The 20,148-nt window shown below is 57.5% G+C and overlaps 1 protein-coding gene and 1 long non-coding RNA gene across 4 annotated transcripts in view; both read right to left on the bottom strand.

Moving 5' to 3' along the window:
- The window catches only part of LOC309633958, a 253,401-nt gene that overhangs the window by 117,960 nt on the left and 115,293 nt on the right, over nt 1-20,148 (bottom strand). The window lies entirely within an intron of this gene.
- Nucleotides 1-20,148, bottom strand: part of NEK6 (NIMA related kinase 6) — an 84,403-nt gene that overhangs the window by 42,827 nt on the left and 21,428 nt on the right. The window contains exon 1 of one of the 3 annotated variants that reach the window (XM_082403341.1): nt 15,707-15,860. The exons of 1 other annotated variant lie outside the window; for it this stretch is intronic. In XM_082403341.1, coding sequence (XP_082259467.1) covers nt 15,707-15,833 — 127 coding nt within the window. In that variant the 5' untranslated portion in view covers nt 15,834-15,860. Of the gene's footprint in view, nt 1-6,491; nt 6,847-15,706; nt 15,861-20,148 lie in introns of those variants that run through there. One more of the 3 variants, XM_082403342.1, reaches the window with a different exon arrangement.

Raw genomic sequence — 20,148 nt, 5'->3', positions numbered from 1 at the left:
AGGCCCCCAGGAGAGTCAAGGATGCCACTCACCAGCTGCCATAGTAACTGCAGTAGCTGTCCTGATTAATTGCCCACCATGTGCCCAGGCCTGAGCTAAAGGCCATCTCAGTATCACTCCCAAGATCGCTTCCACTGCTGGTGTCACAGGCAGCCTCTGCTGGCCTCCCCAGCAGACAAGCACCTCCGGGGCAGGACCCAGGCTCAGGCACATAGAAGAAGCTGTATGGCTCGTGGTGCCCCTGGACGCAAGAGGGAAAGCGTTCCTCCTCGGGAGGAAAGCCCTCCGTTCACCCACAAGCATTTCTACAACACCTAAACCTCGGTGTCCAGGGCCAGGCCTGGGCTCCCCCAGGATGCGGGGAAGACACGGGGTGCAGGGTGGGCATGTGGCGAGGGCCCCTAATCAGGCTGCTGTTCCTTCCACCAGACTCCGCCCTGGCATTCCCGCAGGCACCTCTCACTTGACCCTTCCCTAACAGAACCCCGAAGGGCTGGCCAGGCTATCAGAGCAGCTTCGTCTATACCCTCTGGAGCGCTGGAGTCCCTAGGAATCAGTGACCCAGGGGGCGAGTGCGCAAGCCAGTTCCCCTGCCTCCGGTCAGGACGCTCTGGGGTAAGTCACTCCAGAGACCCGAGCGGGGTAGTGATTTGGTCTGAGATCACACCCTGCTTGTCTGCCTCCGCCACTCCCTCGTGGTTTCCCCCATACAGTCTCGTCTCAGGGTCTGCTTCTGGAGAACCCAACCCAGGACATTGTCTTTCTCTCTAGACGGACTCTGCCTCTCGCCACCTGTAAGTCACCTGGTCATCTGCACCCCCAGCCATCCCCACCAGCCAAAGCCCAAGCTGATAGGCGTCACCTGGTCCAGTGGGTTGGCAGGTCCTGCTGCGTGAACCGGGTGATCTGGGCAGTGGGAAAGGAACCCACACCAATGGGGCTGTTATGGTCAGTGCCCTGGAGATCTGGTCACAGATCACTCTTCCTTCCTCCCCACTGTAGGTCTTTCTGGTAGTTGATGGGCCAGCCCTCCCAGGCTTAGAGATGTCTACGACACCTGTCAAAGTTTGGCCACCAAGCCCTGAATCGCCTGCTGAGCTGGACCTTCGGCCTCCCCGCCTCTGTCCTTGAAGGCACTCCGAGCCTCTCTAGAATCTGCACATTGGCGTCCAGCACCCATCCTCCCTCTGTGTCCTCAGGGCAGGCCCAGCTCCTCCCTCACACCCCTTTCCTCAGCATTTTGGGGTAAAACTGCTCTCTAGCATACAAAGTAGATGGCAGAAAGCAAGGACACATGGAGCAAGGGCACGGTCCGCAGATGGCACCCGCCTCAGCCTAGCAGGGAGCCCTTGGTGGCTGAGAGCACCCTGTCAAACCCAGCCCGGCCTGTGCTGTTTCCTGCCTGTGCAATTGCCAGTTTTCATCCTCACGCATGGCATCTTATGTGCTTCATCCTAATGTGTACATACAAAGAGGTAGATCTCTTGCTGTCGTCTCTTTGCTCTTATCTCAAAGGGGTGTTATGTGGAGGGTATTAAGGGGTGTGCCTGTACTTCTGAGGCCTCTCCCCAGCCCCATACTCCCACCTCTGCCCCAGCCCAGGCCTCGCCTCCGCCTGGACTCCTGGGTCTCCACCAGTGCCTGGTGCCCTTTCCGCCAAGCCCTCCTCCTCCAGATGGGCCACCAAGGTGGCTTCCTGCAATGCAGATGGGGCCACAGCACCTCCCCACCATCTGCGCCCGAGCTTCCGCACTGGAGTGCACACCCCCCGGGTGACACAGTGAGGACCTGGGTACAAAAAGCCCCAGGATAAACAGATAAACACGAGCAGCTTCCCAAGGCAGCGCTGTTACTCAGGAGGGAAATGTGTGCGGTAATAAACCGGATACAGAGGGAACAAAATGTAAAATGCGCATGAATTTTAAGATAAAACCGGAGACTCCTGCAGGCTCTGCAGCTGCTTCGGGCTGCAACCCCAGACCCCTCGGGGTGACATGTTCACCGTCCTCTGCCCTTAGGGAGACCTCCGGGGGAAGGCTGGAGGAGAACTGTCTTCAGCAAAAAGGTTCTGTCTTTATCTCAGAAGGCACCAGGCGTGGCCCAAAGGCCAGGCCCACGCGTGACTGGCTCACCTGCCCACCTGCTCACAGACCACGCGGGCTGGAAACCACGGTGCATCCATCTCTGGCTCCAACGTCCCACCTCACCCAGCCTCCTAGGGCCAGCGGGCCTGGGTTCGTATCTCGACCCTGTCACTCCCCAGCTGGGACCTTGGGCAAGTCACACTGGGCAGAGACCTAGGAGGTATTTGCGAATGTCATTCCCCACGTCCCCACGTGGCGATCCAGCATCTGCACCCCGAGGCGGTCTGCAGGCTCTCAGGAGCTCACCTTGTTCCTCACAAAGGGCCCCAGGAGCAAAGTAAGGGGCCCTGGCCTCATCAGAAATAATAGTAATAATGATGATAAGCCAACAACTGTGTGTCCTTATTATGCCGGGCCCTTTCTTTATACATTTCACCTCTGTTAGCCCATCTCACCACCATCTCACTAACACCACCTCCACGAGACAGCTTCTGTTATTGTTCCACTTTATAGATAAGGAAACTGAGGCACAGGGAGGTTGAGAGATTTGCCCAGATCACACGGATCACAGGTGGTGAAGCCAGGACTCAAACCTGTGATGGCATCTTTGCCCATAACCCCTGCACTGCACCCCTCACAGGCTCTTACCAGCAATACATCACTTCCTTTCCAGTGGCTCCCCATGGAACAAGCCCCCTCCACTCAAGAATGGGGCAGTGCTGAGTGGGCAGGGGTGAGCCCAGGGCCGGTGGGCCACGAGGAGCCATTCCCCCCCCCGGGGGGCCCAGAGCCCTCTCCCTTCAGGATGGCACCGAGCAGATGCGGCACTATTGTCCACACGCCTGGTGTGCCAACCCCCTGGGGTAAACTGCTGTGCCTAAGAGCAGTTCTGCCCGGAACCTAATAGAACCGGCTATACCTCATGTCCCCATGAGGAGGAAGGGCCTTTGCTCCAGGAAAGGAGTCTGCAAGTCACAGCCCACCCCCACACCCTGCCCACCAGTGCCAGAGAGGGCCAGACAAAGGGGAAGGAGGCAGAGGGGGAAGGAAGGGGGAGGAGAGAGGGAGGAGGAGGGAGGAAGGAAGTGAAGGTTCTCTGAGGTGCCCAATGGCCAGATCTCTTCCACTTAGCCTGGGCTGTTGACAGACCCATTTTACAGACAGGGAATCAGGCTCAGAGAGGGGAGACTCAAGGTCGTGTTGTGAGTAGGCTACAGAGGGCAGATCTGAACCCAGCTCTGATTCCAATGCGCCTCCCAGGTCCAAGACAGCCACTGCCTCTTGAGGCTCTCCAGGGTGTTGGATTTCAGAGGATTTGCATTCTGTTTGTCTATACCCCAACAGAAACCCAACCCCTTTACCCTGGACATTCCTGCCAGAAACTCCTTCTTAGGGGGTTCAGATGCACAAAGACCAAGGTAAAGGGATCTGGAGGGATGAGACACAGAGAGCAGGGAAAAGCCCGGGAAAAGCCCCTCTGTGCACAGGGCACCTCCGGGAGCTGCCTGTCCCCTGCGGCTCCTGCCAAGTTGCAGAACAATGGGGCCCAGGCTGCCAAGCCCAAGTCAGGGGCCAAAAATCCGTGGAATGTGAGACCCGGAGCCCCAGGCCACAAGGAGCGCCACCTCAAAGAGGGTCTTTCTTCTGCAGGGAGCAAGAGCCCTGCATTTCCAGGGCGCTGGGGTGGCAGAGTGTGCTTCCCAGCCTGGGTTCCACACATGTGCCTGTCTACCAGGCACCTGGGGACTGGATGAGAATGAGCCCCAGGGTAAGGCCGAGGGTCTGTTTGGGAGCTTGACTTGCCTGGGTTCAAATCCTGGCCCAGCTTCCTTTAACCACGCAGTGTCTCAGTTTTCTCATCTGGAAAATGGGGCTAACAGTAAGATCTACCTTTCAGGGTCATTAAGAATTAAATCTGTTAACAGATGTAAACTCCTCAGGACAGAGCCTGGCACATGTGAAGGGCCCTCTGAGGCTTTAGCTGCTACCAGCGTCATTACCACCGACCATCCCTGGGCAGTGAAGGAGAAATTGTCTCCATGTGACAGACACGGGAACTGGGGCTCAGAGAGGGGCATGGACTTGCCCAGGGTCACACAGCTGGTAAAAGACAGAGCTGGGGCTGCTGGACCCCCAGATCATGCTCTATCTACTGCACTGCACGGCCTCTTTGGAATGGCTCTGGAGCAAATACCCTCCTCGTCACTTACGAGATCTGGGGCTGCCTTTGCAAAGCCCCCCGACATGCTCCTCCCGCCCTGGCCTTCGGCAAGCCTCTTACTAACGTGGGGTGTGTCCCAGGGAGATGTGGGGGCTTGGGTTTAATCCAGGCACTTCCTGGAAGCGATCGGCTCCCACACCGGGCTGGGCTCTGAGGCTTCCCAAGAGGCCTTTCTGACCACGACTGTCACCTGGGGCGCTTGCTTCCCAATTTCTAAAACTTCCTCTAGGGGAAAGTCACATCCCTTCTTTGTCTCCTGCCAAATACCACACTTCGTGGAGGCTGGTGGCTCATTGGGGCCTTACCCTCCCAGTAAAAGACGACCCAAGACACCAGAAGGCTCAGGCCAAAGACCCAGCTTGGGGCAGGTTTGGGGGCCTGAGTGGATAGGGTCGTGTGGGTGCAAGTATCTGTCTACACCTCACCTTGCCCCCCAACCCCGAGGTGGAAGCAGCGAGTGTCTGCCTGCCCTTTTCTGCATGTTGTATGTGCATGTATGCGTGTACGGTCAGGCCACAAGGCTTTGAGCCCAGCCATGCTCTCGGTCTGTCCACTGGGGTAGGGGCGTCACTGCCCCTGGTTTGGGTGGGGCTGGTAAAGGCCCACGTGGCTCCCAGGCTGACAGGGAGAATCACAAAGACAACCTTGGAGACTCAGCTTCGGCTGGACGCCAGACCCTGTGCCATTTCTCTGGGGAAGGCCCCTTTTCAGTCCTTCCTGCTCAATGAACAGCTTCACACATTGTTTTCCCAAAGGAGGAAACCATCCTGGTGACTTCACACCCTCCTACACACACGGAATGAGTGACCCAATGCCAGTGCAGGCACCAGGGGCTATCTCTGCTTGTCCAGCAGGCTCCTGGCAACAGAAGCTTAGGATAGATGCCCACTGCTGGGGGCCTTCAGCCAGCCGGGAGAGGAGAAGTGCCACAGACCAGTAGGGCCCAGCACACCCCTACACAGAGGGAGCTCTGAGGCCCAGCGGGAGACCAGGCAGCTCACAGGCTGGCCACTGGTGAGGTCAAGGCCGGACCAGCTTCAGCATCAGCCAACATCCACGGCAACACCGCCCCTGAGCTGAGTAATTTGCCATCTCCCAAGAAACCCAAGCGGTGCCATCACCCCCCTTTTGCAGATGAGGAAACCAAGGATCCAAGGGAAAACGTGACTTGCCAAAGTCAGTCCACACAGAGGAGAGAGCTACCATTTGAACCTGCTCCTCGGACCAGGGAGCCTGTGAGTAACGAGAGAAGGGGATGCCACCGACTTCGTGTCCCCACACGAGGCCCGGGCAGTAAGGAACGCCCCAGCCACGCAGACCGGCTGTAATGACAGCGCATCGCTAGCGGAGCCCGCCCTGTGGGTGCGCCAGGCACACGCCAAGGGCCGTGCACGCCTCGTTCCACCTCACAGCCACCCTAGGCGGGGGCCGCTATAATCCACGTAGTGCAGAGGAGGAAATGAAAGTTCAGACTGGTTAAGCTACGGGCCCAAGGTCACACAGCAGGCAGTAGGCAGAACTGACACTTGAAACCACGTCTGCCTGACTCCCGTAGTCCATACCTCCTTGGACAGTGAGGAACTGAGTGAATGAATGAATGAATGAATGAATTCTGGCCCAGAGGTGTGGCTCTGGCTACTGTGTCTTTCCCCCACCCCGGCCCCCCTTCCCTTCTGGTCTTGGGATAAGCAGACGTTGCCCATTCATCACTTGACAGGAAGCAGCTCGATCTCAGGCCAGAGTCACGGGGGCCTGGGAGCTGTAGGAGATGAGCCACAGATGGTGTCTGGTTTCCTGACCGGGCCTGGGCGCCCTCACCCCCCGCTCCCCAAAGCCACACTTGCCACTCAGATTCCGCAGCTCCACGACCAGCAGGAGCCTGGCTCCTCTGAGACACGGGACCACGTGCAGCCCGGGAAGGGCGGTGCAGCCTGTGCAGAGAGGTCCCTGAGCCCCCTCCTCAGGGCAGTGGGGCCTCTCACCGGGTGGGTCTGCAGAACCTGGAGGCCAGCGGCTGAGGGGCAATGCAGCACCCACCCAGCTCACCTCCCCGGCACCCTACCCCGTCCTTTTCTTCCAGCTCCCCTCTCCTCACCCACCACCCACCCCCATCTCTCTCCAGCCTGGGGCCTCCCTCCAGAGCTCCAGACTCCAACCACCAAAAGTTCCAGGCACTGAAGACTCACCTGCCCTTCCCTGGGTCTTCATCTCAGCGATGGGGTCTCCTGTCTGCCCAGGAACCCGGCAGGAACCCAGGTTCATCCCCCAGACGCCTCGCCCTCCCTCATAGCCCACACCTGGTCTTCATCCAGGGCTGCTGATTCTTTCCCCAAACAAGTCTCCACTTACCCAGAGCCCCTGCCCTCTGCTGGCCTGGCCCCTTCTCTGTGGGGTCGCTGTAGCTGCCTCCTGCCTGATGCCCTGACCTCCAGCCCACCAAAGGAGGGTCCCCCCACCAAGACACAAATCCTAAACCCGCTGCTCCCCACCCAAAACCTCGCAGAAAAAGGCCCACACGCCTGAGCAAGGCATCCCAAACTCTCTCCCAGCTGGTGCTGGTCTGCCCTCCTTAAAGCCTACCCCGCCCCAGGCCCCCGCACGTGAGGGCCTCTCCTTCCTAACCACACAGCACCCTGGACCTTCCAGGCCCTTCCACACACCAGCCTCTGCCTGGAACCTATGACCTCTCATGGGGCAAAGTCCCCCTCCTGCGTCAGGACTGGGTCCTGGGTCGTAATCAGGCTCAGCACTTCTCGTGGGATCCTGGGAAAGTCCCGCCCCCTACCTCATCCATAAAGAGGAAACAGCTGGACCCCGCAGGGTGGACACCCAGGGGCAGTCAGGTGGTACCAAGCACCCCGCAATCTCCCAGTCAGTGGAGGGGGGCTCCCCCACCCTCCTGATGCCCCAAGCAAGAGACAACTGCCTCCACGCTCAGGATCCCCAAGGTCTCAGATCAGGCAGAGATCACCAGGCAATTCAAAACACATCACACCCACGCCGCAGGGCTTCCCTGAGCCTTTTTAAAATTGAGGAGGCTCCAGATCACCTTTCGCTTTCTCCTTCTCGGGTAATAAAACCCACTTCTGGAAGGAAAAAATATAGGAGCTGTAAACACCTCTCAGTTCAAGGAGCAATGAGGCATTTGGTTTCTAGCCAGGAAGGCCTTTGGCTCCAGGACCTGGTGAAGGAAGGTCTGCTGAGCACTCGCTCTGCACCAGGGAGTGACACGCAGCACCTCAGCACACCCCTCCGCAAGGTCTGCGCTGCCCTCTTCCAGAGGAGGAAACGTAGGTGCCGAGGGGTTAAGTGACTTGCCAAGCCCTTGCCGCTGGTAAACGGCGTGCACCCGTGTTAGAGCCCAGATCTGACTCTCTCCAAAGTCTGGGTTTTAATCTCATCTGCCTGGGGACATCCTTGGAGACCACTATGGAGCTGGGGGAATATGGGGGGTCTCACTCTGCGAGAAGCCTCAGACCCCTTAGGTAGGTCCACCATCCCAAGGACCCCTGCCCTCCAGGGAAATGAACTTGCTCTCTCCTCAAGGCCTTGGCAGGCTCTGCCTGCCTTGCCTGGAATGAACTGCCTCCTGGCAAACCTGGATCCTCCTTCTGGGCCCAACCCAGGGCACCCCCTCTAGGCAGCCTTCCTGGACTCCTCCAGTCAGTTACTCCCAGGTTCCACTGACCTGGTCTCTGTGCCATCACTGCCTGCACACATGTTTTCTCCTCCCTCAAATGGAGATTTCCTCAAGGGCAGAGACCAAATCACTCTCCTTGTGGCCCCAGCAGGCGGCAGAGGGAGGGTGACGCAGTACGTAAACACCAGAAGCCAGGAGGGGGAAGCCTGGGGAGAGCAGAAATTCCTCTTCTCCTATATCCTGTCTCAGACCACGGCTCCTGCCCTGCCAACCAACAGCCGAAGGGGGAAACCCAGCAGAGCAGCCCTCAGGCAGATGGAGGCTCAGGGTCTGTAAAAAGCTTGCCCCGGGCCCAGGAGGACATCCATAATCCCACCAGTGGCCTCTACACAGGGGAAGTTCCTCAACCCCTGGCCTCCCCTAATTTCCTCTCCTGCTCTCTTTTTAAGGTTTGAAAGGGTGGCTATTCCTGGCAAGAGAAACTTCTGTGGAGAACTCACTGCTCAGACATCAGGAAGGAGCCCAGGTAGCCAAAACCCACGCGGGAGACATAAGAATTCCTTTTTCTACTTCCCTCGTAACCTCGGGAGTTCTGGCAAAGCCCGGGATCACCCAGCGTGAAACTGCCCCCCATTAACCTGGGCAGTGACAAACGTCATGCCAGGCTGATGGCACTGGCCCACTGGAGCTCCCACCAGGTGGGTGGTCAAGGGGGCAGCGGTGGCAGAGGTGCAGCCAAGGTCAGGTGCTCTGTGAGCCCAGGCCCCGGAGGTCTCCAGGGCCTGCCTCCCTGTCACTTGCTAGGCATACCCTCAAGGGCAAAGGCAGTAGCCCCAGGTGGCAGGAAAGGGTGAGGGGCTCGCCACAGCAGAGGCAGGGCAAAGGCCGGTACCTTGCAAAGTGGCTCCTGAGAAGCTCCGGGGAAGCTCGGCTCAGGGTTGAAGTAGATGTGAGCACGGTATCGGGACCTCTGGGGATCTGGGTGGCCTCCCCATGCCAGGGCTGGTGAAGGAGGAGAGGCCAGCCCTGTCTCCGTATGGGACTTGCCCTGCCCAAGACTCCCGTCCCCGGCCACTGCCAAAAGGAAACTCCCCCACCATGAGCTGCTCCAAAAATAGCTCTGGCTGCCACCTCCGTGGTGAAAGGAACTTGTCACTGCCACCAGGGAGCCCACTGCCCACCAGGGACCGGAATCTGATGGCAGTGGCCGTGGGTCAGCCTTGGAGAGCGCGCATGTGTGCCGGAGGCCAGGGGGCTTGGGATCGCCCAGTCCTGCTCCCCCATTTTACCTTCCAGGAAACTGCGGCAGGAGGGCAAGAGACTGGCCTAGGGCCATGGGCACAGCAGTGGCAGTGCCTGGCCAGGACCCGGCCTCCTAAACCCACCCCATACCCACATGGTCAGGCAAAGGAACTTGCCCTGCAGGCTCTACCAACCCCTCACCCCCACCCCAGAACCCAGAACGCTGACAGCAGACGCCGAGGTCAAACCAGCCTGGGAGGGATGAGGGGTCCTTCCCTCACCCACAGTGCTCCATTCCCACCCACCCCCATGGGGGCCAGCCAACGCTAAGAATTATAAATCTTCTTGCTGTCCCTTTAAAAGCTTAACCCTTTCTAATCTCTCTTTTGTGAGCTGAACCAAAAATATCTGTTGCCTAAGAGATGAGAGCCTTGGTAGGCAGCAGCCCTGGGTTCAAGTCCTGGCTCTGGCGCGCCTCAGCTATGTGGGCCCCGGGGTTCTCGCGGGTAAAACTGGGACACAAATAGTATGCATCGCCCGGGCTGTGGAGGACTCCATAACATCGGGGGCCTCAAAGGTGCTTAGCCCCAGGCCTGACACATACTAGAGCCCCAGTCACTGGAGTTACTGTTGATTATTAATCCTTATTCTGGCCCCGTGCTCTCCCACACCAGGCTGTGGATCCAGGATCTGAGTGTTCCCACCTTCCCTTCTTTCTACACATCCTTCCAGCTGCCGTCTCCGTTCCGGGCCTGTGCTGACCACTGGTGACCCCAAGATCGCATGGATGGAAACCCCCTTGCTCTTACGGTGTCACAGGAGAGAACCCAGAAACACGGGGACAAATAACCACAAGCCAGAAAAGAGCATGCAAAGTGTCCCCAAGAAAAGGACTGAGAGACCCTCACTTCGTGACCCAGGCAAGATCACGGACAGCTTCTTACAGGAGGTGGAGTCTGGGGTGGCCCGGAAGGATAAGCAGTTTTCGCACCAGAGGGGACGGGAATTCCAGCCGAGGACACAGTGGGATCAAAGGCATGGAGGCTGGCGGACCTGCGGGCACGTGGGAGAAGGCAGGGACGCCTCCAGGCCAGCCCCAGCCCTCCATCTCCGAAAAGAGCTCCCGTGGTCGGAACGTGCCTTACTCTCCAGAATGAGAGCCAGCTCCACCCTGGGCAAACCACCCCCCGCGCCCCATCTGCAGCTCGACCGCTGGGACTGACGAGGGCATATGGCAGCTGAGGCCCCAGAGGACACACGGAGCCAGATCCTGGCACCGGGACTCGGCCACCTGCCAGCACACCTTCCCCGCCAGCCGGGCCCAACTGTCGGGCATATGCCAGGTGCCGGCCCCTGGGTGACTGCGGCTGGGCCCAGGCCAGCCGTCCACAGGCCTGGGTGGACCCCCCGCCCGAGCCCCGGTTCACGGGGCACCCCTGGAGGACCGTCCTCCACGACCCGGCGAGGTGGGCGGCATCAGCCTGCACACATCGCAGAGGCTCCAGACGGGCCGGTCAGGCCCCCAGATTGGACACTTTCTGCCTAACCATTGTTTTTCTTCTGCTTCCGGCCTCCTTTCTGCTGAGAGGAATTCCCTCCAGGGCTCCCATGTAGGACATGGTAGCACCCAGGGAAAACACAGATTCCTGGAGCCTTCCTCTTCCTCCGGGGCCAGGATGGCAAGAACCTTCCTGAAGTTTACCTTGGCTCCGATCAGCCTCCATGCCCGCGGGCACACACGCACTGCAGTCACTCCCCGCCTGTCCACCTGGGACACAGAAGAGAGGGTGGAGCTGTGCTGAGGGGCACAGACGGGCTCGCAGTCCCATCAGCCCCCAGCCTCTCAGGGCCTCCTGGGTCACCGCGAGCCTCCAGCACGACCTCCGTGCGGCTCAGCGTGGCTCGGTCTGTGGGGGACAGTGTCTCCTCCATCTAGTCCTGCCACCCCACGCAGAGTTACGGGCCAGCACACTATCTCAGCTTCCAGGGCCGCACCACAGTGGCCCTGGGCCTTCCTGTGTCATATTCCCCACAGGATCCTCGCGGACCCCGAGTCGGGCCTGGGAAATTATGAGGCCATTTGTAACCCCTCGAGGGTGAATCCCGCTCTGAGCCGCGGCGTGTGGCATGGTGGCTCAGGACTCACGGGGTCTGGGACTCTCAAAGGGCCGCATGGCCTTGGGAAAGTCATGGCCTGTCTCTGGGTCTTGGTTTCGCCACCTACAACATGGGTGGGTCGGGCTCTGCAGTCTTGGGAGGGCTCTTATCGTGCCGACACTTTTTATGAGGCTGATGGAGAATCTGCAACTCGCTGGCGTGCCCTGAAACTGAGCTCCAGGAGCCTGTATCTAATCCTGTGCTCATGTCTGGGAGGAAAACCAGACCTTCTGGGTCTGGAATTGCTAAGGGACACTCTCTCTGACCTTGGAAGATTTTGTGAGCCCCCCAGCCCCCTGCACACTGCCCTCCCCACTCGCAACAAGCCGCAGCCATGTGGGGGGATGGCTCAGAGGCCTCCCGGCTCCCAGACACACAGCCATGGAAGTGGCGACGTGTACACAGTGGGGTCCACACGCAGAGCATCCCTTAAGGGCCAGGTGCAGGGCCAGATCCTTGAGGGGTGTTGGCAGCTCACGTGCTTACAAAACGACCCTGCAAGGCAGACAGTGCGTCCATTTGACAGATGAGGAAAGTGAGGCTAGTGAGGTCTCGTGACTCGCTGGAGGTGTCCCCGCTGGAGAGAGGCAGAGCCTGGATGGCAGTGTAGGTCTGAGTCCTCGTGGGGGAACCAGACCCAAGTGCTTAACTGTGTTACAGAATCAAAGTAGGGGCCATTGATTCCACCTTGGGCCGATCAAGGGGGCTGCAGGGAGGTAGTGGCACTGGATCTGGGACCCAAGGGCCAGGAAGTGAGGTAAGGCAGCCCAGCACAGGCTCTGGAGTCTGACGTTCAAATCCTGCACTGCCTCTGTCCAGCCGCAGGAGCTCGGGTCAGGCCTGTAGCCATGTCTCCGCAGTTCCCTCCTCTGTAAACAGGGGGCTGTGTAGGACCGACCTCGTGGGGTTGTTATGAGGACCGCGTGGAGGACACGCCGGCAGAATGCCAGCAGCTCAGGACTATCAGGACTAGGTATACACAAGAGCTCAATCAATGTGGCTGCTGCTGCTATTATGATTACCGTTATCACCATTAAAAACCAGTGCTCATTCAACAGCGATATCCCTGCAACAAATATTTCTGGCAACCCACTCTGTGAACCAATTGTCACAATAAGGCCGGTCTTCATTCCCCAGGGGACCCCAGGGGACCCCAGTCTCGTGGCCAACCAGGCCCCTGGGCCTGTGAATGTGGCAGGAGGGGACCACGGCCTCTGGGGATCTCCCCCTTTTCGGGAGGATGGGAGAGGCCACACTGGCTCCTGCTGCATTTTCCCAGAAGCTGGAAGTGATGGCAAAGCATTTTACAAAGTTACCAAGACGATGAACCTGAGCCATCCCCCTCCCCCCACTGCCTCAATAAAATAAATCTTGGCCCGTGCTGGCTGGCGAGAGACCCTATATATTTACATGACGATCGTGCCTCATGATCACAGGGCTCGTGATTCCAGCAAGCAGCGTGTGGCAGGGATGACAGTGGTCCTAGGAGACTCACTATTTTCCGGCGACTTTTATTGTCCATTATATCCCGGCGTTTACAGGGCTCTGCTCCGGGCCTGGCAGGAATATCGCACACGGTGGGGCTGGCAGGCCTTAATATTCCAGTCTCGGTGTTGCGGATCAGTTTTCGCATCTCATCCACGCCACCCCCCGAGTCTTTGTGTGATACCGAGACCCCAGGCAGCTCCAGGGGCCTTGGAGGGAGAGGGTTGAGGGGTCTAGAAGCACAGGTAGGCCCACCCAAGCCATCTGCTTGGTTCCAGTCTGCTGTCCCAGGCCAGCGGACACTGCTAAGTCTGTGGCCTTCCTTGGGCACAGGAGGGGCTGTACAAAGCAGAGGCGTGCGCAGGTGCACTGGAGCCGCGACTAATGGCTTGCGGGGGCTGCTTGCTAAATTCTCAGGGACTTTGTGAGACAGTTATCATGTTGGTTGCTTGCAATCAGGCACGGTAGGAATACTTACACCCTGGAAACTGGCAAATGCTACAAATCAAGGCTTTGTACAAATCTCTCTCCCTCCCACCCCGCCACCCCTCTGCCCAGGGACCTGTTTGTTAAACACCAGCATATCCCAGGGAGGGGGTGACCCAGCAGGCCCTCGTGAGCACCTGGAAGGACACACGGGCTTAAGAGTCAGGTGTGAATCCTGACTTCCTCACATACCACTTGTGTGTGAACTTAAGTAAGTTACTTCACTTTTTGAGCCTCAGGTTTCTTATCTGTAAAAGGGTGACACACCTAAACTCCCAGCACCTCATGGCAAGTTCCCTGGGTGATGCTTGATATATAGCAGGTGCTTAATAAATGATACCTATTGTCATTCACTAATGCAACACTTACTGAGCACCTACTGTGTACCAGACACTGTCTCAGTGATAGGGATACAGAAATGCCCCAGGGGACGACAAATATCAAATCCTCCACATCTGGACAGTTCTTGATTGTCTGCAGAGGGATTTTTACCCACACCATCTTATGAAGCCTCATGACAACTGTGATAGGTGGGCACAGCAGGAATGGTGCCCAATTTTGAGATGAGGAAATGAGGGCTCAGGGCTGGGCATGACTTGCCCGAGGCCCCTGCCAGGGCCTATCAAGAGAGGGCTCAGCTCCAAGTCCACTCCAGGCCCACCATGGCACCCATCTCTGAATTCCCAGGCCCAGCCAGGCTGGCCCCCTTGATGGTGCCGGGAGAACCCAGGGCGAGGGGACTCCGGGTCTAGGATCCTCGGTTCTAGTCTTGGCTCCACAGCCTCCCTGCTCTGGGTCCCTCCCCTCCTGGGCCCTCAGCTCCCCATCGGAAGGCTGAGAGGGCTGCGCTCAGGATGCTGATGGCCCTGATGGGTGAGGGTCTGCCTCTAGGCTTCCTGGCTTGGCCAAATGTCCCTCTGTCCCCCCAGAGCCAGGGAGGCCTTGGGCATATGAACATCTCCTGAGCCCCAGCCAGAGCCCAGGAGAGCCAGGGCCTCTTAAGCAGGAAGGAAGAGGGCCGTGAGCTGGGGCTCCCATCCCCCTCTTCTGGGCTTGCCATCTCACCCTGCTGGCGGGGCTCACCCACCCATTTCACAGATGAGGAGACTGAAGCTCAGAGAGGGGTGGTGTCACCAGCCTGGGAGCAAGATTCATCTCCTAGGCTGGCAGCTTCCAGAGCTCGTGGCTGCTGTGCCCACCAAGCCCCTCGGTTGTGACGCCTTGGGGGCCTGCAGATGAGACAGTCCTGGCCACCCAGCCTCAGCCCAGAATGGTCGAGGAGCGTTTCGCTGAAACAGGAGAGCAAGAAAAGTACTGGCAACTCTGATGACTCAAATAACCTTTGAAACTAGGAGGTGGGCGGAAGTGGGCAGCATTTCTGATGGGTTTCACCTCACTTCCTAGAAGGATGCATCACCAGCTTTAGTTTAGTCCGCACTCACCCGACCGTCAACGTAGACCTGTGCTCTGGGCGGCACGTCTCAGCTCGCTTGTTCCCAAAGAAATTACAGGCTGGCAGGTGGGGGGGTCATCCAGCCTGTCGTTGGGTGGGGGGGGGGATTCTTCTCATTTTACAGATGGGGAAACTGAAGCCCAGAAAGAGGGCGGGGGTTGGTTCAGGGACACACAACTGGGACCTAAGTCTTCAAACTCCTTTGCCAAAAGGTTAATTTTTCTCTTTGGAGAGATAGAAAAGGAGACTCTCTAGAGCTTTCAAAGGAAAAAAGGGAAGAAAAAAGAACTAGCAGCTGAATGGAATTGCAACAAGGCCCCCAGCCAGCCCGAAGAGGTTTCCGAAATTCTGTACAGTCTGAATTCTTACGGGCTGAGGGGTCATGCGATTTCCTCTGCAGAAGGCAGAGTTGAAACAGTCTGACTGAGGGGGCCAGGGGAGGAGGGAAGTGTCCACAAGACTAGGAATCATGAGTTTCTGTCTGGCTGCTCTGATGACTTGCTGGGTGACCACAGTCAAGTCCCTTGCCCTCTCTGGGCCTCAGTTTACCCTGATTTATTTACTACGTACCAAGCCTTGCTCTAATGCACTTAAGTGAGGTTAACCTATTTACCCCTTATATAGCACAGCTGGGGTTTGAAGCCAGATAGCGTGGCTCCAGAACCCACACTCCAACCACTGAGCCACAAGGCCCTCCAGCCTGCAGCAGGGGTATCTCCAGGTCCTTCCTGCCCTCAGGGGCTTTGCCCATCTGTGGCTTGGATGCCAGCAGGCAGGTTTCTAAAGACACTAAACCATCCTCCTTAACTCGCCTGCTGCTCTGAGCTGCTACCTTATCCGTGAACTCTGATTCCTTCACTTTGTTCAGCAGCCTTTATAACTATTTTAGCTTGGGAGACCCTCGGGAAACTCCCAGGTCACGGCAGCCAACGACCCACCTCTTTGAGCCTCGCTGGGAGCCGAGAGTCCAAGCAGGAATGGACGACCCCGCTCTGATGTCCATTTTGGAGTTTTACACTCAGGTCGGCCTCTGGGACCGCAGGAGGGAGACTGCCATTCAGGCATCCAAGAAAGAGAGAAAAAAACATCTATTCATAGCCAGACAGAACCTGCTCTATGGAAATCACGCTACCGACGCGACAAGCAGCCCAGCTGTGCAAGAGATTCCCGAAGAGCCTGACCTGGGAACATCCACGTGGAAGGCTCAAAGGCTTGGGTGGTCACCAAGCTTATAAAATCTGCCTGGATGCTCAACCATGAAATTCCTGAGGGCATAAGGTTCTGACCCAAAACCTGGGCTTGTCTCCCAAAACAAAATTCTTCAGACAACGGACATTTTTTGGCTTCAACAAACAGACTGCTGATCTGTTTCACTCTGATCTCTAGAGTAAGGAACGCTCATGGTGAGAACATGCTCCCACCCCATGCCACGCACTGTGCCACGTGTTTGGGTCCACCCGGTCATTCCCAAGGGTGGGTGTTACTATCTCCATTTTGCAGATGGGGAGACTGAGGCTCAGAGAGGTGCCGACTCCCACAGCTGGGAGACGGCAAAGGTGGGGTTTGAAATCTGGTGCCGGTCTGGAGCGCAGGGGGTTGGGGATGAATCCCAGTGGAGCCTGCTGTCTGCATCATGAAGGGGAGCTCCAGCCAGACACGGAAGCACAGGGAGAGTTCTGTGGGGCCGGTGCACCTGGAGTCTCGGACCCTAGACGCACACGGGCTTCCCTCCACACATGGGAAGAATCCCTGCAGAGGGACGGGTTGGGAGGGTTGGCCCAACAGCAATTAGAATCACCCCGTGGAGGCTGCCTCAGTCCCGCCTTTCCAAAGACACTGGAATCCACTAACTGGGAATGCTGAGCTGAGCACCCAGAAAATCTCCCACGCCGCATTCGTATCATTGCATCAATGGCAGGTGGTCATTAAACACACGTGCAGTCGCCGCCACGCCACTGTTTTATTCCTGGGAGCAGGAGAAACCCTGAATCCACTCATCTGAGGTCTCATGTCTCACCAGAGACCTCAGAAAAAACCCCGAAGAATCCACCAGTCTACTTCCTATACTTGAAAGCAGGAAGACAGGAAACTGAGGCTCAGAGCAGAGAAGTGATGTGTCCAAGGACATTAAACCGTTTGTTGAATCGACCAACACATACTGGGACCAGCCTCCATCCTCAGTGGGGCTCCTTGTTTAGAGAGAGACAGGAGGCCCATAAGCCGACACCTGCAACCCCATGTGATGGCTGCTTTGTACACCCAGGGTGTGGAAACACAGGGAAAGCTCTGTCCAGCCTGCCTGTGGAGGCGGGGGGTGTTTCCTCATTAATAGGAAGCTGCTCTGAGCGGAGGAGCAGGGGAGGCCACTCCAGGCAGAAGGCACAGCCCGTGCAAACGCCTGCAGGCTAGGCGAGCCCAGCATCAGCTGGGGGATAGAGGCGCTAAGGACAGCAGCGGCCTCAGGTCTGCAGAGGGGAGGGAGCGAACATCTGCATGCAGAGCTGGTAAGGGGTGCAAAGCCAGGGCCAGAACTCGGGTTTCCAGACTCCCCTTCCAGGGTTCTTTTGCACACTCTGCCTCTTGTGGTACCAAATCTAGGTATGATTTTACTCAATGGGTTACGTGATGAATTAAAGCCCCAGTCACAGTTTAGCAGCAACCAGCCTCCGCCTACGCTACATGCACACTGACCTCCCCACCCCTTCCCTGGTCATCCCAGGTAACTGTTCATGGACAGGAGGAAGGAAATGCCTACGGAGCCTCCCTCTCAAGAGACCCTGCTGGGGCCCTATCTCAGGAGGGCCATAAAGTTTACATTCTGGGCTCCAAGACACTCTCTCCTATTTGGTGAGTATTTATTGAGCATCAGCTGTGTGCCAGCCTCCGTGCTAGGCACCGGAAGGATTCATAAAAGGTGGTTACAACCTCTAACTCACTCAGCCATCCCCTAATCCTGAGATGGGCAGAAATCCCTACTCCTATCACCTGGGAGAGGAGATGTGAGGCTCAGAGAGGCCTGGGACTTGCTTGCTCAAGATCACTGGGCCAGTAGGGGTCGGGCTGGGACGCTCCCCCGGAAACATCTGGTTACAGGGCCTTTGCCAAAAAGAGATAAGCGTCCCTGGGGGAATAGAAGAGCCTGGATCCCTCCTTCCCGCCCTGCAGGCTGCCCTTTACCCACAAAGCAGGCAGAGGCTGCACGGGCAGGCGCCACCCAGAAGGGCGGGGCACTGTCATTATGGGGAGGGGCCGCTCTCCCAGCCCAGGGAGCACAGCCAGGGCTGGCGGCTCACGCAGGGAGAGGAGAGGCTCTCGGCTCTAAGCTGCCCTGGCTGGTGCCACCGAAGGACTAAGTGCTTGTGGCCAGTGAGGCTAGGACCCAGAGCACGGACACTGGGGTCAGCGACACCCTGGCCAGGTCACCTCCCGAGTCTCTGAGTCCATTCAGCGGGGGTGACACGACCCGGCCCTGGCTGTGGTGACAGCTCTCCCTCCCTGGACCGGGGTCCTTGTGCGCTTCCGTCTCCTCTGTGGGAATGTTGGTGGGGCCCCTGTGTACCCTAGTTAACCCAACCCAAATGGCTGCAGACACTCCGAAGTACTAAGGCTCAGCTATGCCCTATCCAGACAGGCCTGCCTCCTCACCCCTCAGGTCCCTGTACCAGGTCGAACAGCATCCCTACAAAACTCACGTCTACCTGGAACCCGGAAATGTGGCCTTATTTGGAAATAGGGTCTTTGCAGACGGAATCAAATTAAGATAAAGTCACACAGGATTAGGGTGGCCCTAATCCAATGGCTGGCATCTTTAAAGCAGAGGGAAACTTGAACTCAGAGACACACAGGGAGAAGGCCATGTGACAACAGAGACAGAGATTGCAGCGATGTGTCTACAAGCCAGGGAATGCCAAGGACTGCTGGTAACCACCAGAAGCCAGGAGTGAGGCATGGAACAGACTTGCCCTCAGAGCCTCCAGAAGGAACCAACCCTGCCAACACCTTGATTTTGGACTTCTGGCCTCCAGGACTGTGAGAGAATAAATTTCTGTTGTTTCAGCCCACCCCGTTTGTGCTGATTTGTTATGGCAGCCCTAGGAAACGAATACACTCCCCCCGCCCCAGCCCACCAACCCCAGCACAGCTGGCTTTCACGTGCAGCCGCAGTTTCCCAGGTTCTCCAGGCACTGCAGACTTATCGAAGACACCCTCAGCCTCAACTTCTGTTTTGGGTGCTGAAGAGGAAGTAAATCAGTGGTTCCCAGATCTGGGGATTTCACAGGCCTGTAAAGCGTCCCCCAAATTCTGAAGACAGACATAAGGTTGCCAACATTTTCTGACATCTAAATAAAATTTCTATCTGTGATCACCATCCTGCATAAAAGAAGGACACCCGACATAAGAAAGTAGCTGATGCCAGGCCTGTCCTTAAGTTTTCTCATGTCACCATGGATCAGCGAGAATGTCACACAGTTTGGGAACCAAACTCCAGCCGCTGTGCCCTGCTGGGTGACTTTTTTCAATCCTCGCCGAGGAGAAGGGAGGCTAGCCTCCTCCACTCTCCTCTGAGTACAAAAAGGAGGTTTTCTCCATCTCAGAAACTTGACAAGTATATTCCAGTTAACCTGTGGGTAATTCCAGTTAATCCCCTCTGAGGACTGGGTGCTCTCCCAGCTGGAGGGAGGCATTCCAGGCCAGTCAATGAGGGAGGATCAAGAGGAAAAGAAAATAAAAAGGAAAAGGAGGAGGGAGAGGGAGAGAGAAGCACTGGCCCTTCTTGTGAAAAGAAAATCAAATTGTGAAATTATGCAACGAGCAGACATCACGGTCCGCATGACTCCAGCCCTCTTCAAAGACACCTCGTAAACCCACGCCCGGCCTCGGAGGGAGAGGCCAGATGCCTGGCGCTGTGGGGAGGAGCTTTCGAAACATCTGGCCCCGGCGGCCTGATGACCCAATGGAAGCCAGTCACCCTGTGCTCCGTGACCGCTGAACCCACGTCTGCCTCGTGGTGACCAGTGAGGTGTGCCGGCAGAGCCGCTGGGGATTAAAAAGCTGTCTGAGTTCAAGGAATGTTTCTTTTCCAGTAACTCGAGAGCGCTAATCCCATCTCAGAGATGCCCCCAGCACTGGGGGAACTCTGGCCTGGCCGTGCCGGGGTGGCCTGGCCGGGACAGTCTCAAGAACCTCAGATGATAAGGCCGGACGCCCTCGCCTTCCAGGGCTGGAGTCCATCTCTCCCTCCCTCCCCTTCTGCACGCCCAGGCCAGGGGCAGGGTGGGCCCCAGTTCTCAGGAAGCCAGGAAACACACTCTTTTCTGGGCTAAATGCCCAGATTCCTTGAGCAGTCATAGGACACGCTTTTTCTGAGCTGATCCAAAGC

Source organism: Balaenoptera borealis (assembly GCF_965194805.1).
Source record: "Balaenoptera borealis genome assembly, chromosome: 8".
In the NCBI taxonomy this organism is placed as follows: Eukaryota; Metazoa; Chordata; class Mammalia; order Artiodactyla; family Balaenopteridae; genus Balaenoptera; species Balaenoptera borealis.
The sequence above is the reverse complement of the archived record's forward strand: the minus strand, read 5'-3'. Positions and strand labels throughout refer to the sequence as shown.